We start from the raw sequence: 18406 nt of genomic DNA, 5'->3' as shown, positions 1-18406 counted from the left end.
GCTCACCTCACTCCCTGCCTGGCTCCAGGAGTGTTTCCAGTGCCCAACAAAGCTCTGGGAGATCTTTCTCAGGATGCCAGGGACACCTTAGAACACATGTGTGCCATTCAGCCAAGCCATGGCCAGAGGTAGGATCAGCAGAGCAGGATTCCTCAGCAGACTGCAAGGACTTACCACACTCGGTTTATTATTTAAATTCTCAGTGTTTATTTAGTGCCTTGCAAAATGTATCGTCCAAAAGGCTTAGCACATGGATTTTCAGCAGACATGAAGAAATCCCACTTATTGCACAGTAAATGTAATTTTCTACTCTATATTAATTGCATTTAGTAATAATTTTTCAATTTGCTTTAATATTAATAGTTCTAAGGCTCTTTCACCTTCAATTCCTTCAGCATCCTTCCCCCAAGCTAGAACAAGCCCCACATTATTCCCCAGTGCAAGATTACAGAATCCTGAGAAGCTCGAACACGAAGGAGCACACACACTCTTCCAGTAATTATTTTCCCTTGGAGGAATCTGACCAGGAACAGCTCTGTACTGGCTTTGGCTGGGATGAAGTTAATTTTCCTGTTAGTCACTAAGTTTCTTTGCAGAAGGATGGTGCTGTTTTGGGTTTGTGACATTGGAGTTATGGTGTTTTGTCTTCCAAAGTCACCACCGGGTTTGATGATGCCCTGCTCTCCTGGGGGTGGCTGAACACCTGCCTGATGAGGGGAATTGATGAACAAATTCCTTAATTTGCTTTGATCTGCCTGCAAGCCCAGTTTTCACTTCACCTATTAAACTATTTTTATCTCAACATACAAGTTTTCTCACTTTCTTCCCATTCTCTTCCCCATCTCACAAGGAAAAAGCAAGTGGCTGTGTGGGGCTGGGCTAATCCACAAGGTATTTGTCATTCCCACTTCTCTGAACAGGCCTGAAATTTCTTTTGCTCCAGCACAAGACACTCATCAGCACAATACAGGCAGCACAGGCATCACCTTTGGAATTTTGTAACTGCTAAATAACTGTTCAAGGCACATGGATGAAACACAGAACCCAGCAAGCAGCTCCTGACCAGCTGTGGAAGATTCTGGATTGCAGAGATGGGAGAATGTTTCACCTCAATTAAATGGCAAGGGGAACCTCACTGGGTTTATTCACAGCCACCACTCTTGGCCAAACACATCGGGCAGCACAGCTTGTCTCAGGCTTGTCACCAAGAGGGTGGGTGTTCAGACCATCCCCAAAAATGCAGGGAAATCACTGTCAACCCAAGGATTGCTGCAATTTGGTCACTGAGGGAAGGTGAGTGGTTTGGTGCAGGACACTGTGTGTCCCTGGAAGCTCTGCATGGCATGGGGTGGAGGTAGGGACTGGAATTTCTTGCTCTGCAGTCCTCCTTCGGAGAGCTTGTCCCCACTGGTCCCTCTGTTCCAGCATGGCTTTTAAGTAAACAGGAATCTGAGCCTTCTCGTGGTTAGTGCCTCTCTGAGGCTACTCTGTGTGCTCGACAGCTCACTGAAATCACCCAGAACAAAAGAAAAGAATGACTTCCCAGCTTAAGGAAACAGACACAAAGCCAGCACCCAGAGTATGATGTGCACATGGTGCCTTCTCTCTTCATCAGTTAATCACCTGTGAAAGCAAAACACAACACCAACGTCCTGTGAAGGATCTGCTGAGATAAAACCAATTCCCTTTCTAGAACAGCCTGAAGCAAAGCCCCTTCAGCCAGGGGGTTCCCCAAGGTGCAGCTCTCTTGCCCCTCAGCATGCACTGGTTATCTCAGATGCCAGGGAAAACATCGTGCTCTGGCTCAGCCCCACATTCACTCATCTATAAAGCTTTTCCCAGTCTCAAACGAGGTCTAGACAGAGGAGAAGAAAAAGGCTCCTACCTCACTGTGACAGCCACAGCAGTGCTCTGAAACCTGCTCCTCCTTACCACCCACTGGGCCAGCCCAGCCTCTGCACAGCCAGCACAACCAAGAGGGCTTTTCTCTTCAGCACAGACTGGTGGCTCTGAGAAACCCAAATGATTTCAAGATGCTGTGAGTTTCCCCCCCTCTCATTGCCCTACACAGGGCCTGCCTCCCTGGCTGCTGCCTCGAGGTCTGAGCCAGTTCTTGGCTCTTACATCTCCTCCTGGATTATGTGGGCAGGTTATTTCTTCCCCTGGGATGTTGGGCTCCTGAGTGTCTCCTTGCAGCAGCAACTACGCAAACTGAAGGGCAGAGTTCTGATCCACCCTGCCTCCTCCTGTGCCCTCAGGAGCTGCTCCCTTAAGCTCACTAAAGCCCACAGAGCAGTCGGTGAAGGCACACATAGTGTCTGGTATGTCAGACACGGACAACCAACAGCGATCACGCTTAAGAGATTCAGATCTTGCTCCTCCACCTCAGGAGGCATCCTGAGCCTCCTGCAAGCCTCTCCCTCCTGCAGAGAGGAGAGGACATCCCACCCTTCCGCACTACCCGGCTGGAAACAAGGGAGGAAATGGGAATAATTGAGCTGAGGTCAGACAGGGGCTGCAACGGGCGAGGAGGAGGAACAAGAGCTCGTCACAGACCCCGGCTTTGGGACACAGCTTCCCTCCCCAGGGTGCTACGACACAGATTGCAGCTCTCTGGGCTGTGAGGCAGCTCAAACGCTACTGAAGGAAGCCCTGGAGTGGAAACCACGCCTAAGCAGTCCAAAACTACCAACCTCTGCCTCTGGAGGGAGCATCCCACGGGTGTCACCTACCAGGGAAGAGCAACAGGGAGTACAGCAGCCTGCGAGATCTCTTCGGGGATATTCCTATTCTACAGACAGCTTGCAAGAGTGAGAAGGTCAGAATTTAAGGTGGGACAAATATCATAAATCTCAAGACAGAAAAAAAGGCCAGGCTTTATAAAAGGGCTGCAGTTGCAAAGAAGAGATCAGATAAATTGCACGTGCACTGCCACAGACAGCAAAGACCCAAAACTCACCTTAATCATCACCGCTGCCACAAGCCCCAGCAGGGCCAGGACAAAGAGCCCAATTCGGGCCTTGTTAAACCGCTTCAGGAGGAAGAACTTGGCCCAGTCCACCTTCTTCTGGCTGCCCGGTGGGTACCGCATTTTGTTGGCGCTCTCCATCTTCAGGTCCTTGATCAGGCAGGCGCGGCGGTGGGAGAAGGTCTCGAAGCTGTGCCTGCCGTGGTAGGCGCCCATCCCGCTGTGACCTGAGGGACAGGGCCAGGCAGCTCACTCCTCAGGCTCAGCCTGAGGACAGCTGAGCCTTCCCCTGCAGCACTTCTCAGTCTCTACCATGTCTATCTGTACTTCAACCCTCTTCTCCCTCACCTCATTGCTGATTGCAGCTAATGGTTTTAATGCACCTTTCCCAGCAGGCCGCACTAAATGCTTCAGTCTTTCCAAAAATACACCCAAAGGTTTTTCTCTCCTGGCCCCTGTCCTAATGCACTCCCAGAACTTACAATTATAATCATGACCTGCTGCACTAAGACTCTTGAGCTGCAGGAGGCACAGGTATACCAAAACACAAACCATGAGCTGTTGTTCCCTGGGACACACTGTGCAGTAAGTCCCAACTCTTAAGGAGCTCCATTAACTTACCAACACCACCAAAAGGCAAAGTTGAGAGGAAGAAATGCATAATGACATCATTTCCAGTCACACCACCACTGGAGGTTTCTGAGATGACTCTCTTGATTAACTAGAAAAAGAAAAATACACAAACCCAAAGATTAAGAAGGCTCAAAGAAGAGACCAGACCATGTAACTGAGGATACTGGGAAGGAAGCTACATTTCAACAACGTTCATCTCCTCTGGCACAGCCCTGACCCACCTGCTTGTTGTTGGAGAAGACATACAGGGCTAGGGGCTTCTCCCGAAGGTTGATGAACTCAATGGCTTCCTCCACACTCCTCACAGGCACAATGGGCAGCACTGGTCCAAAGATCTCCTCCTCCATCACCTTGGACTCCGGAGAAACATCCGTGAGGATGGTTGGTGCTGCAGCAAATGGGAGAATGAGAACAGCAAGAGCAGGACACAGACCTGGCCCATCACAGGACATTATTCAGGACAGTGCCTGTGTTCAACATAACCCAAGTAAGGCACAGGCAAACAGACCCCACAAAGCACCCACTACCAGCTCCCCTCCACAGCAGCTGCCAGGAGCACCTATGAAGCAGGAGGCCTCATCTGTCTCTCCCCCATGAGCAATCTTCTGCCCATCCAGCAGGCTCTTGACCCTCCTGAAGTGACGCTGGTTGATGATCCTTTCATAATCCGGAGATGACTTCACATCCTCCCCATAGAATTCCTGACAAAGGGAACAGCAGAGACAAAAGTGCTCAGCACATCTTCCAACAGCCACAGCTCCAGGAAATCACACCTGGGACCATCTCCCCAGCACAAGGGACTCCTCCCTCACCTTCAGAGTCGCCTTGATGTTCTCCACCACCTTGCCCTGGATGGATGGGTCGCACAGGATGTAGTCTGGGGCGATGCAGGTTTGCCCACAGTTCATGTACTTGCCCCACGTTATCCGCCTGTGAGAAGGGAGAAAGGGACGTGGTTTCTCCATGCTCAGTCCCTCCCCCAGCCCTCAGCCCAGCTGCCTGCACCTGAGCTGGGGATGCTGGCCCAGAGATCTCCCCCTGCCCTGCTGCTGAGGGCCCATCGAGGGTGCAAGAGCCTAACCTGCAGGCGACAGCCAGGTCACAGTCCTTGTCGATGTAGCAGGGGCTCTTCCCCCCCAGCTCCAGGGTGACAGGGGTCAGGTGCTTGGCAGCTGCTGCCATCACAATTTTGCCCACTGCAGTGTTGCCAGTGTAGAGGATGTGGTCAAATCTCTGGGTCAGCAGCTCGGTTGTCTCAGGAACTCCTCCAGTGACCACAGCATACAGATCCTGCAGGGCAAACAAGAGCCTGAGAAGTTACCTTGATTCAAAGCACTTGCATCAAGGCAGCAGCTCTGCATGTGGCAGAGGGCAAACTTATTTGTGGTCTACTACATGATAGGGACAAAATAGAATGTTATTAGAGATGTGCTCTGCTCTTTTCCCTGAAATGAAGATTCCATTCTCATTCTGTGCCCCACGAACTAAAAGAAATGAAGGCTGAGACCAGGGCTCAGTCTGGCTGTGGAGCTGCTCCCACACAGGAAGAATCAGGGCACAGATGACTGCCAGGCTCTCCCAAGGGCTGCTTCCTTCCCCTGCCTCTGCCTCCCACCTAGAGAAGGCTCTAAATCCGTGGAGGAAACTCCACAGGGCCCTGTGCAGTGACAGCAACAGCTTATCTCCGTGACACAGTGCAAGGGATGACAGAACTGCCAAGCAAGGGAAGGAGGAACAACACCTCCTCTGAGGAGTGCAGTTCAGCAGGACATGAAAACTCAGGACATGTTGGCATGGAACACAGAGTGCCCAATTCTCAGGAAGAGCCAGTCAGTGCCAGCATCCCACACAACCTGTGGTAACCTCAGGGCATCCCCAGCACAGCTCCAAAAGAGCAGCTCCTGCAGTGAGAAGTACATACCCACTTCTCCATATGGCCATGGATGTCAAAAAGGCTGTCACACTGCAGCAGCATTATGTAAGCTCACACAAACACAGGGAGAAATTGTCAATGTACCTTTGGACTCCAACAGCAACTCAACCCTTCCTGTGCCTCCTGCTTATGCTCCTTTGAAGGGAGCAGGCAATGGATTTGGCTCGAAGCTGCAGGAGCCCTTTGGATCAGGACAGATCCAGAGTGCCATGTCAGGCATGGAGCCACACTCACCTTGTCCAGGTACTGTGGGAGGAGCTCAGCCACCAGCCGAGCCGTGTTCTCGCTGACCTCTGATGGCTTCACCACCACAGCATTGCCTGCAGAGCACACCCAGCATGGACACTGAGCCCTCCATCCTCTCCCCACACCCAGCCATGGACACTGAGCCCTCCATCCTCTCCCCACACCCAGCCATGGACACTGAGCCCTCCATCCTCTCCCCACACCCAGCCATGGACACTGAGTTCTCCATCCTCTCCCCACACCCAGCCATGGACACTGAGCCCTCAATCCTCTCCCCACACCCAGCACGGACACTGAGCCCTCCATCCTCTCCCCACACCCAGCCATGGACACTGAGTCCTCCATCCTCTCCCCACCCCCAGCCACCACCCCACAAGGCCGGGGCCGTGCTGGAGCCCCACCTGCTGCGATGGCCCCGATCAGGGGCTGCATCACCAGCACAAAGGGGTAGTTCCAGGCCCCGATGACCAGCACCACGCCCAGGGGCTCGTAGCCGATGTACGCCTCGTCCCTCATGGTCAGCAGGTTCTTCTTCACGGGCTGAGGGGCTGCCCAGGACGGCAGCTTCTCCATGGTGAGGGCCAGCTCCCCCAGCACGCCCAGAATTTCATGGCTGTAGGCGTTGTGCCCACACTGAAACAACAGGGAGCTTGGGGAAGGGATGGAAAAGGCACCCACCCCCCTCAGCCACCATCAAAGCCCTGCTGCTTCAAAGTGTCTGTCACCGGCAGTGACAAAGGATCCCTGGCCAAAGATGGCCAGCGTGGGTGTGTGAGGCAGAACCCAAAACCTGACAGCCAGGACTGCCTTTGCAGCTCTGCCTTAGACTAACTCCTTCCTAGAAATGGTGGCAGCAGACCTTCGCAGGCCACAGTGGGAGCCAGGGCCAAGTGGCACAAGACCAAAAGCCATTTAGCACAGCAAAGGCATCCCTTGGCCTTCCCACCTCCCCTTCAGAGCCAGCCACTGTCTGTGCACAACTGATGGGAGAAACTCCCCGACCCAGACCTTGTTCAGGTCCGCCTTGAGGGCTGCCAGGATCTCCTTCTCCTTCTCCTGCACCATCCTCTCCAGCGCCTTCAGCTGCTGAATCCTGAACTCCAGCGGGCGGCTCCGGCCCGATCTGAAGGCGGCCCTGGCTCGCCCCACGATCTGCTGCATCTTCTCCATGGCTGCTGAGGAGACACCGGCCACCCCCGGCTCACCGCGGAGCCCGGCTTGTCCCCAAAACCTCGGGCCGCGCTCCCCCCTCCAGCCGCGCCCCCGCCCCAGCTCCGGGCTGCGAACCCGCCGCGTTCATCCCTCATTCCTCCGCATCTCTCCGAAGCCTTACGTAACTCCCGAGTTAGAAAAGTTTGAGCAGCAGCGCAGGGCGTTGGTGGCAGCGCGGGGATGCCGCCGGGGCGCACCGCGGTACCGAGCGGCACCCGGCGAGGACGCGGCGGGATGGGGACCCCCCTACCCCCGAGAGCCGCGGGGACCCCCGAGCCACACCGGCGCTCAGGCCACACGGTGGCTCCGAGCTCTCCCCGCGGCCGCTGCCGTCCGCCCCGCCGCCCGCCGCCCACCGGGGCCGCCGCCGTTTCCTCTTTCCGCTGACATGACGGAAGCGGAACGGGCGAGGCCGCCCCGCCGCTCCCCCTCCGTGCCCGGTGGTCGCGGTGGGAGAGAGGAGGAGGAGGAGGAAGCGCAGCGGGGAAGGACGCGGTGCCGCCGCTACCTTGGCTGCCGCCGCCGCGGTGCTCCGCGGGCTCGGCAGCGGGGCTGGCGCTGCCGGGCCGGTTGTGAAACGCTGCCGGGGCGTGGGGCTGCCCTGGGGGCGGAGGGCAGAGTCCCTGCGGAGCCTTATCCGGGCAGGCAGCGGGGAACGAACGGGGAGCGCGCCCTGCCCTGCCACGGAGCGGAGCGAAGCCGGTGATGTTTTGGGGGAGGCAGGAAGAGTCCGCAGGACGGTGGAATTAACCTTGATACAGTCGTGGCGTGGGAAGCGAGCCAGAAAAATCGCGGAGAAAGGAGCTAGGCACATTCCGGTTAAAAATAGACCTGCCACAACTTGTTCTAGGAAAAGCACGGCGATTATTTAAAAATTGTATGCAGGTTGTTACACGCTGCCTCTCCTGACGCGATTTGCTCAGGGCTTTTACTGCTAAAGCTCGTCGGCTGCAGCTGTACCCACTAAATCCATGCCTGCTGCACCTGCTTGGCACACAGGGCTGGCAACCTTCTCCTGCAAAGTTGAATCCTATTTTCCCACATCAACACAGCCCTCTGAAGCTGGGAGTGCCTTTTGGCTCCAGATTGTGCAGAACCACAATTCCCCCCAAACACCAAGCTTGCCTTCTGTGGTCAGTTGGCTTCACTGACATCTCCTGGGCTATGGCTCAGCAGGAACATTTCACAAGCTGTAATCACAAATTTTGGCAGTAATCACCCTGCTGTGGAGAAGAATGACACAAGCAGCTGCTAAAACTTGTGTGCAGGAGGCAACATGAGAAGGAAAAACAGGCTGGGCCTGACGGGGCCCTTTCAGCTGGTGTAAGGAGAAAAGCTGGGTATGCATTGAAGAAAACATGGGTAGAAGCAGGAATGTTCCTCACAGGACCATTGCTTGATGAAAATGCTCCCTGTTATCCTGTCATCATCCTTGCAGGCACAGCAGGCTGGAGCTCTGTGCAGGCCCAAGGGAATTTGGATAAGGATTAATGGTACTGCAATCAGAGTAAAAGCCTGAGCTGTCAGCACGGAGCATTACACTGTGCCTGGGGAAATGGTGCTGCACTGCACCCACCCAGGCTGGCAGCATGAGCAGGGAGCTGGATGGATTCTCCAGAGCTTGTAAAATCCTCACCCATCAGCCCAGAGGGTTTTCATGTCACAACAGTGCTGCTTGTACTTGGCAGCACACACTGGGAGCAAATGTCCCAGCTCCCAGTTATCCCAGTGGTCAGGGGGCATAAACCTGTGCAGCATCCTGGGAGAGAGTCCCTTTTGGTCCTTGTTGGGGACATCTTTTGGCCAGCTGGGGACAGGGAACAAGGCTGAGGGCTTTTTTAGCATTGCAGAGTCCCAGCTGGGTGAGACGTGGATTTCAGGAAAGTGTGGGATCTCGACTGAGACAGAGGAATACCCCGTGCTCCCCACGCCTGGGAGCTGGCAGTGTTTTCTATTTTAATTCAATCACTGCGAAACAATGAAGGGAGCTATTTATGGGAAAGCAATGGAACTCCAGAGGAACTGGGAGTGCTGAGGGGGGTTCTAATCTGTAGTTACAGCAGCAAGAGGTGTTTTATTGAGAAGGTGAGCTCAAGAATCCCTCCTACCCTTACTCCTTGTAGCCCTGACTCCCCTCTTGGAGTCAATTAACAGCAATTAGACAGGCTGCAGCCCTTTGTGCTCATCCTTACCCTGCTTCCAAAAGCACCCAGCAGAGCCTGGGGAAGGAAGACTTTGGTTTGGAAGACAAGCTGTGCAGTATTTAGTTTCATGTGTCCACCAAATAACACAGCTGATCAATAAATGTCCTTTTAGCTGACACACCACACTCACAGAACTTCCAGTTTTCAGTTACAATCCTTAACTCTTAGTCTCTGCTTAAATGTCTGCCTAGTCTCAAATTCCAAGTGTTTTCTGGAAGTCACATAACTCAGCCAGATCCCAAACCCATGCAGCACTCGACCATAAAAGCAGAAGATGAACAACAGGGAGAGGTTTTTAAGGAACCTACAGGGATCAATGCAGCTCAGTTCATTTATGGCATCACTTGTTTTGAAAGCTCTGGCTGATCTCACATTCGCAAGAAGGAGATACTGTGTCACACACAGCCCTGGTCTGTGGGCTGCATTGTGGCCAGAGTTCAGGCCATGGAAAATGTGAAAGGGACACAAAGAAACAATGGGAATGATTGGCACAAGGACTGCAGCAAGACCCACTGGCACTCGGCTGGTTTTCAGGCAGCGAGGAGGGGGAGCCTGCCGTGCACAAAAGCCCATTGAAAAGGTGTTTGTCCCAAGGAGCAGTGCCAAGCTTCCTGCAGCTGGGCTCCAGCTGACTTGGAGACCTCAGGAGAGGGGTTACCCTGATGGACTCCACTCCTCTGCAAAAAGGAGGAGCTGTGGGGGCACTCTGCGAAAAGCCACAGCCAGGACCATGGCTCAGGTCACATGGGGAAGTTCAGGATAAAAAGTGATTTGCTTAAAGACTTAAAAGGCATCCTGGACTGTCTAAAAAGATAGTGGCAAGCAGAGCTCAGAGAAGACACAAAAAGTCAAAGGATCAAAATTTAAATTAAAAAGCCCCCCACAACAGGAGAGGAAGCAGGAATCAGAAAGGAGGTGGGACACAAGTCAGGTCACAAGCGAGTTTTATCTGAATTTCAAAGCCTCAACAAATGTTGAGCAGGATCCAGCTTTCCCTGCTCCAGATGAAAAGCAAGTTTCCCTTTTTGGTGTAGCTGGGCACAGAACTGGGACATGGGTGAATCACAAGTTATTGCCTCTGAACCCTGAGGAGATGTGGCAATAACTTGATGGAGCTGTACAAAATAATAGCAAAAACTATGCAAAACCCAGGCAGTCCCAGGAACAGCTCCCTCCCAAAAATGCTCCTTGGAATAACTTGTAGCATCTTAGCTGAAAGTTAAATTAGCAGGATTTCCTCCTCTGTGTCAGAGGAAGGGTTGAGAGTTCAACTTCTTGCTTATGAAAAGCAGCAAATATCAGAATCAAAATGTGTTTTAGATTCCTCAGCTGACATTTTGTAAAATTGAACAGAGTGGAGCAGGACACTCAAGGAAATGCTGGAGAGCTGAGCTAGAAAAGCACAGCAAATCTCTCCTTTCAAGTTCTATCTTTGAAAGGCTGGGGAAAAAAAGGTATTTATTAAAAACAAGCACCTGCTGTTCAGCACAGAGAGCCAAAGACAGAGGACAACTTCAGGATCTTTGTGGAATGAGTTTATGCAGAAAGACAGGCCCTGAACATTGGTCTCCTCCTTCTGAAAACAGCCAGCAAGAATAGCCCTTTTCTTCTCCTCCTGTTTGTGCAGCTGTAGCCTTGCTGGCAAGAGGGGAAGGAGAATGAGCTTGAATCCTGAAAGAAAAGAAAGAAAACCAACAAAACCCAGTGAGTTCCCGAGAAAAGCAGCCTATCTCCTAGACTTGTGCATTAAGGCTGCTGCTTTGTTCCTAGATTCAGGCTCAGACATATCATTAGCATTCCCAGCTCGCTCCTTCCTCATCCTCTTTATGTGCCACTCACAAGTGGAGGGGTTTTTAACAATAAATTAGGGAAAATTTGACAGTACAACTCAAAAATATAATATCCACACAGCAGCTACCACAGCATACCTCAGCTGGGCAGAGGGTATGAGCTGTGAGGTGAACAAAGCCCATTTTTTGCCAGCTTTGGATAGAAATTGTAACTTCCTGCCAGCTTTTGTCAATTAGCTCTGTATTTGCTGTTCTGGCAGCCCAAACAGCTCCCCTTTGCTAGAAGCAACAAATAATCACCTTGTTGAAAGATCATACAGCTGTTACCCAGGATCCTACTTAGCATTTTTGTCTTACAATCCAAGTTAAAAAAAAAAAAAAATTTGAAAAAAAGAAGATGCAGGGTAAATTGTCATCCTAAAGCCAGGGAAAAACAAACTCGGGACGCTGAGCTATCCAGAGATAATGAACTCAAGGATGCTGCCCCATCCTGCCCTGCTGGCAGATCCAGCTGCTGAGGGGAACATTCAACAACTTCTTAACCCAGGCAAGTAGAGAATTTTTCCTAAATTTAACACCTCTGGTCACAGAGACACAGAAACTCAGTTGTACCATAGAAACACTTCTAGTGTCAGTATTTATTTTTACCTTAATATACATTTATACAGGCCATAATAAAAAGGCTATTACGCAACAGTTCAGTGAGTTATTACCTAGTTCCAAGAATAATGCATGCAATTACAAAGGAGAGGTAGAAACACCGTATTAAAGACCTAAAAATACAAACATTATATAAACAAACACTTTCAAATTAACTGTTGGAATTTCATACAGATAAATAAGGTAAAAAGTACATTACTCTGTCAAAGTAAAGGAAACACATGGTTATCCCAACACTGAAACAATATTTTGATGTGTAAGCCCTGTACAACTTTGTCAAATAGTTCAGACCACCTGTGTTTAAGAGGATTAAAATGATTTTGTCCTGGAGAATGGTTTATTCAAGTATTCAAGCAGTTGAGTAACAAAAAAGTCCCAAAAACAAAGTATAGGAACCATTTCCAGAGAAGCTAATCTGCCTAAATACTTTGCAAATTGCTGTCCTGATGATCTCACGGGATGCTTGAAATGACAATGCCTATAAGGCTAAATGAAGCTTCCCACCTCTCCCCCAAAATGCACACAAAATAATCCTGATTTTTCACACACTCTATATGTAGAGATTCTACATCATTTTATCAGCATCTCAAACCACAACATTATTTTCTGGTTTGTTTTTTTATATATATATATTTTTTTTTTGCATGGTTCCTTGCAGAACCTTTCAGTTTACAGTATGTATTGTAATACTGCCCAAGAAACAAACTACAGAGAACTGTCATTACACCCCTAAAGACTGCAGGCATTAATGCACATATTGCATGCACAACAAAAGATGCAACCAAATCTATAGAAAAAGCAAACAACCAGCAACTCAACATTGCTATTATTGAGAAAGTCCAGAGCAGTAGTTACTCAAGTATTAGACAAATAGGTATAAAATGGAAAGGTTCACATGAATACAAGTTTTTACACAGTTTGTTTGAAAGTCTTCTAGAAGCTACATTTGAAACTCTGAAAAGAATTTTATGTACACTGAAATGAAATTCAGCCAAGTCCATTGTGCCTTCTTTCTCTAGATTTTTTTTTTAATATAGTTCTTCAAAAATGAATATACAGTTGCTTTAGTAAATTAGTGCAAAACAAAATATTTTGGAAGAAGATCATCAAATAGTATCCACATCAGCTGAAAATCCCCTGGGGATTTTGCACAGATGGAAAGAATTTCTTCCACCCCCACTTTTCCCCTGGGGTAAGAGTGTGTTTGCCATCCCTTCATATGACAACCTGAGCCATGTGTACAACAGGTGAGCTCCAGACAAGGCAGCTGAGCCCCAAAAAGCTTGAAGCAGCACTTGCACATGGTTAGGGTTTCCCAAATTCACTCAGCCACATTTTACTGAACAGCTTAAAAACTCTCGAGGGAATCTTCTGAGGGAAAAGTCTTTTTTGTACCTGATGCAGAAGGATCCGGTCTCTAAAAACCTCACGAGGAAAAAACAACAAACCCTGATCATTCAAGTTCAAAGCACACGTACAAGGATCAGTTTGAAATGTGAAGAGAGATTCTTTTAAATTCTGTTGCTAGGAAGGAAAAGGAGCTGCTGGATTGGTAAGGCAAGTGTACTTTTGGAATTTCTCCTCTTTGAATATGCTGCTGTTTCTTTGGTAGTCACCACAGAAATGTAAGAATCATCTTCCACGTGGGGCAGAACAAGGACAACAATGAAGCTGTAGTGAAAAAAGTGCAGTATCACTGATGTGGTCCCTTATGTTCACACCATCTGGTCCTCAGGATATTCCTACTGCTCATACACAGCCACTGTGCTGTAGCAGAGTGCAGAAAGCCTTCGCTCAATGCTGGATTTATCTGCAGAGAGAGGCACAAGGCAGGTGATGACCAGACTTATTTTACAATTAATTAATTCCATGCAATTTTCATTATTCAGCTGAACTTACATTTGTGTACATTTTCTATATCTGCAGGGTCTTGCAGTATTTTAGTCAGTCCCTCCAGCAGCAGGGCTGCCTTGTGGTATCGATATGTGATATCTTCAGTTTGCTGGAACATCTCATCCAGAGCTGCTGACTGCACCTGCAATCAGTCAGGACATTCAGTTTCAGAAACTCCATTAGGCAAGCAGCAAAATGAAAAATTCAGAATTAATCATCCAGAAGTGTCATTAAGAAACTATTTCCCAGCTTTGATTTAGCTGATGTGTTGTTGTAAGTAAGATAACAAAATGAAGGTGGAACTAGATGATCTTTAAAGTCCCTTCCAAACCATTCTGTGATTCTGAGAGGACACAGCACCTGTACTGTGACAATATTCTGCACAAGAAAATCTATAGAAGTGCTTTTTGATATAAATAGATATGCTCATTCTTACACCTGCATTCTCTTGTAAAGAAACAAATTAACTGTGCACAACACCACCATTATCAGGGTTAAGTACAACATTTGCCAGAATCTGTGTGACACAAGAATTCCCTCTCATCACTAAAGCAGTTAATTTTCCTTTGTGGCCACTGACAATATAAATTCTATTTTCTGGTTATGTAGAAGAGAAGGCAGCAATTCCTAAAGTTCAGGGAAGAGGAGGGACTCACCATTTCCACAGCACAGTTGTAGATGAGTTTTTCTGCAGTTACACTGTTGATTTCATCAATGAACCTTTGCTTGTCCGAAAAGAAACGATTCAACTTTTCTGTCAATTTTTTGCACATTCCGATACAGAATTTGTATCTCTCGTTGAGGCTTTTCACAACTGGGAGAAAGGTAAGAAGAAATTTAAAAAAAAAAAAGCCAAACAAAGCCCAAACAACTCAGCCTAAGTTCAGCTTTGCAAAGTAAGCTTGTTTAAACTTGTAGTTTTAGTGTTTATTTACTCCACCACTTCTATGACTTGAGCATCTATCAAATAATTTCCATTTCAAGTTAATAAATACCTATTTCCTAACTGTTTCTGCCTGTTTACTATGGGAGTTGTGCAATTGTACATATCTACAGCTCTCCTGCAGAGAAAAAAAAACAAAGCACATGTTGCAACTTCAACTTTCTGAGTGATGTATCAGCAAATTCACAAGCAAAGCAAATTAGATGATGTTGCATCTACCTTGCTTAACAGCAGTGGATGGGTTCAGTTTGCCAGATTTGACCTGTGCTTTGGCAAGATGCAGAGAAGATGCCAGTAACTGGGCAGCTTTCATATACAACACCAGCTGCTCCACTTGTCTAGGGAGAAGAGGGGAAAAAAGTAATTTATGCATCAAAATACCTTTTTTAAATGCATTCAAGCCAGGGGCAGACACCACTTTTGAATCACAACATCTCACAGGACCCAGAACAGCAGAAAATGACAGATGTTTAAAATGCAGCTCCACCCCTCCCTTCACAAACACTCTGTCATGGGGTGAGGGGACATCTGCTCATTTAGGAGCTGCAGCAGCAAAGACAAACTGCTTTAAATGCAGACATTTGAAAAAGGAGCACTTATTTGTGGGGACTCTCTGCCCGAGGTCAGTGTCTCACCACAAGTGACAGGGTGTACTTTTCATTTCCTGTCCCCCCAGAATTCTCTGTTGTGAAAAGCAAACACTTTACAGAGGTTTTCTGTTGGGTTTTTATTACTTCAGGAAGAAGGCAGGAAGTAGAACTGCCCTTTCCCACCACTTCAAATTTCTCATGTTTCTCCTCGCTTTTGATTTGGTATTAGGGCTGATTGGCTGTTTTTTTCCAGTGAAACCAAATTTGGACACTTCTTCTCCCCTCCCAACCTCTACTCAGGGCTTCAGTCAACAGGAAGGGATGAGATCTGCCAGAAGCTGGTACACAAATTTCCATGCTCAGAAGTGCACTGCTGCACCTCAGGCCTGAACTCAACACCTTCCCCAGAAAAGTGGCAGGCCAGAAAAAAAAATCTTTTGCCTTTGCTCTTTCTGATCTGTCTTCAGTTGTTAAAAAAAACAATTCCCATAAAGATTTTCTACAGGAAAACATTCACTCCCAGCAAAAAGGGTAGTTTCAATACATTTTTTGATGTGTTGGATCTTCACTAATTCTCTATTTGACTGCATACTCACCCCCATTCTTTGCTGAGCTGGCTGATCTGATCCACAACGATGCTCTCCTGGATCTGGTACAGTGACACAGCAGAAGTGCACAGGTCTGGGTTTCCTCCTCTCACTGCTGTCAGATCCAGAACACACTCTGTAAATGTCAGCATCATGTTTAGGTGACGCAGCGTGTCTGTGTGCTCTCTCTGTCAGAGGGAAAGATGACAGCAGTTTAACCACTCTAAGCCCATTTAAAACTCTTGTTAATCATGCAAAGATTTCTTGCTATGTCAGTTCTGTGCAGGAATTACATTGTGGTAGAGGCAGCATTAGGGATGACAGAACCAAATGGGCCCCAACAGATCTGAACTTGTTCTCTGTTAATGAATTCAAGATATTGTAGCTTATACTTAAGAGTCTTTGAACAAAGCCAAAGGAATTGGTACATGGAGTTCTGTGTTGAAACCTGAGGAGCTAAAGGAATCACAAGTAGGACAAATTACTTATTTTATTATCAGCAACATAAAAGTATGCTTGGCACTTGTGCGAGGAGCCAGGAGGAACATTTGGCTTTTATTATGTAATGGACTTAATACCTACAAAAGAACTGATATGTCTCACTCTAATTTACACTTGGTTCTGGAATTAAATTGTGCTAAAAGATGGCTGTTACCAAAGTTTACACTTCAGACTAAAAACTTCAATTGGAGTGAACAGCTCAGTGCTGCTCTCTCAGTAAAACACACAGTACACATGCAGAGTTTCTCCTCAAAAAGAAGCCTTCAAAACTAATCAAACATATCTTAGCAATATTTATAATATTTTCACTAACAATACAGGTCTAAATACATTTAAAATTCTATCTGTGGGAAGAATACTGTGTACTGTTAAGCATTCATGTTATAAGAGATATTCAATACAGACACAAACACCTTCCAGCAAGATGTGAATGAGAAACCAGAACAGCAATCTGTCTTGAGAAATATAAGAACTCCAAAAATAGCATTCTGGTGAAAGACCACCCCAATTTGTGTTTTTAAGTGTCACTCCCCCACACATCTTAAAAAAAATAGGACAGTTTTCCCACAAGTAGGACTGAACATCATTCCATGGCTGTGAAGAAGCAACAAAATGCCCAGAGGGGCTTTGTTACTGTCAGCACCCACGTCCATTGGCATTCACAGAGGCCTCTCTGGGAGGCTCTGGTGGACAAAAGCAGTCATGTTCCTCTGGTTACTTATTCAAATATATGAAATGCCAGCAATAACTACCAAAGAGAAACTGGCAACTACTGATACAGCAATATTTTCAAGATCCTAAACAAAAAAAGTGAACACGTGAGACAGCGCAAAGGAAACAACAAAGCTCACGGAGCAATCCTGCTTTTAGCACATCTGTTCCACCAACATCACACATTAGAAAACATGAAATGATTATTTCTGTACCTCCATTAAAGTTTCCTCAGGCAATTCAGGAGCTTCAAAAGTGATAAAGCCCTCAAGGCTGGGAGGGGAAGTACCATAAGGGATGTACTTCAGACTCGGAGCCGCCTCGGCCCCTGGAGGAGAGGAGCCCATATAAATCCCAGGAGGAGAGCCCATATAAACACGGCCACTAGTGGAGCACAGAGACCCTCCAGAGCTGTTTGATCCCACTACAAGAGAAATAACACACACATTCAGTCTGATTCAGAGCTGTCTGATCCCACTACAAGAGAAATAACACACACATTCAGTCTGATTCAGCACTGGGGCTGTGGGTGACAGCAAGTGACACATGAGGACCCCACGGAAGATCTCCTCAATGCTGTTTGCCTGGCTCTGTAGGGAATGCAGAGGATGAATTGTAACAGTGACAATTCCTAACAGGTCTGGGATTCATGGCTGACAAGAATTTCAACTTGTTCACACTGCCCACCTGAAGCCCTTAACCTTGAAGGTCTTTGATATTTGGCAGCAAAGCTGACTCTTGCCAAAATGCAGGCAGCTCCCACCCCTGGCGTGCTGTTTCTGGGACAATGCAGGGCAGCAGGCAAAAATCAGAATTCTGATTTTACTTCTTCACCTTTGCCATATACATAGGAGGTGACTCACTGCTGGATTGTAAATCTGTGCCTCTGACCCTCTTTAGGGGGGAAAATGCAGAAACCATCTGATATTAATCTCTACTTTTACTCTAGGCCCTGTGCAAGGCAGCAATCGGGCCCCAGAAGTGGACAAGCCCAAGTGCTGCCTTAGAGAAATGTCCACACAACTTCCAGGAAAGTCTTACCTGAGGTGGTTCTGGTTCTGAGGACCATGTGGGTGCAGGTAGGAGGGGTGGCACTGCTTGGAGGGGACCCCACAGTGAACATGACAGCCCGAGAACTTGCCCCACTTGCCATGGATGGAGTTGCCATTGCAATTCCATAGGCTCCTGCTGGAGCTGGGAGACAACATGTCAGCAAGTCAGTCCCTATTCCATATAATCACACCAAGAAGTAATTATATGCAGCAAACTGGAGCACTGCAACACAATGTGCTTTGATGAAGATCCAAACCCTGGACTAGTTAGAGGTTCTCACAGGAAATAAAAGAAGCTGAGTGGACACTCTTGGTGAGACACAGACAGTCAAGGTGCGGCTTCATGTATATTTTTACTTTCAATATCTCAGTGTTCTACTCTCACCCAGAAAAGAGCAACAAAGACTCCCTGAGAGCCTGAAGATGTCAGTTTTGAAGCAAAAGATACAGCAGAAAAATTCTAAAGGCAGATCATGACAGGTC

The 18406-nt window shown here is 48.1% G+C and overlaps 2 protein-coding genes across 8 annotated transcripts in view; both read right to left on the bottom strand.

The window, feature by feature from the left end:
* Positions 1 to 183: 183 nt before the first annotated feature.
* On the bottom strand, positions 184 to 7616 carry LOC110467673 (aldehyde dehydrogenase family 3 member A2-like). 7 transcript variants are annotated; one of them, XM_077787551.1, is made up of 12 exons: positions 7501 to 7616; positions 6789 to 6955; positions 6182 to 6413; positions 5769 to 5854; positions 4683 to 4891; positions 4414 to 4531; positions 4161 to 4302; positions 3823 to 3989; positions 3590 to 3689; positions 2960 to 3195; positions 1886 to 2009; positions 184 to 1623 (listed from the first exon to the last, which is right to left on the bottom strand). In XM_077787551.1, the coding sequence occupies exons 2-11, from the start codon at positions 6948 to 6950 to the stop codon at positions 1929 to 1931; spliced, it is 1533 nt and encodes a 510-aa protein (XP_077643677.1). In that variant the 5' UTR covers positions 6951 to 6955; positions 7501 to 7616; the 3' UTR covers positions 184 to 1623; positions 1886 to 1928. The 7 variants fall into 7 exon arrangements, with proteins under 7 accessions (XP_077643677.1, XP_077643679.1, XP_077643675.1 ...); XM_077787553.1 differs by having other exon boundaries at positions 6789 to 6952; positions 7501 to 7585; XM_077787549.1 differs by lacking the exon at positions 7501 to 7616 and adding an exon at positions 7349 to 7456.
* Positions 7617 to 11592: 3976 nt separating this feature from the next.
* The window catches only part of ULK2 (unc-51 like autophagy activating kinase 2), a 36373-nt gene continuing 29559 nt past the window's right edge, over positions 11593 to 18406 (bottom strand). Inside the window, exons 22-28 of the mRNA XM_021524906.3 lie at positions 17913 to 18065; positions 17087 to 17295; positions 15669 to 15847; positions 14702 to 14820; positions 14196 to 14353; positions 13546 to 13681; positions 11593 to 13456 (exon numbers count right to left, since the gene is read on the bottom strand). Coding sequence (XP_021380581.1) covers positions 13389 to 13456; positions 13546 to 13681; positions 14196 to 14353; positions 14702 to 14820; positions 15669 to 15847; positions 17087 to 17295; positions 17913 to 18065 — 1022 coding nt within the window. The 3' untranslated portion in view covers positions 11593 to 13388. The remainder of the gene's footprint in view (positions 13457 to 13545; positions 13682 to 14195; positions 14354 to 14701; positions 14821 to 15668; positions 15848 to 17086; positions 17296 to 17912; positions 18066 to 18406) is intronic.

This window comes from Lonchura striata, chromosome 20 (assembly GCF_046129695.1).
Source record: "Lonchura striata isolate bLonStr1 chromosome 20, bLonStr1.mat, whole genome shotgun sequence".
Lineage (NCBI taxonomy): Eukaryota > Metazoa > Chordata > Aves > Passeriformes > Estrildidae > Lonchura > Lonchura striata.
The sequence above is the reverse complement of the archived record's forward strand: the minus strand, read 5'-3'. Positions and strand labels throughout refer to the sequence as shown.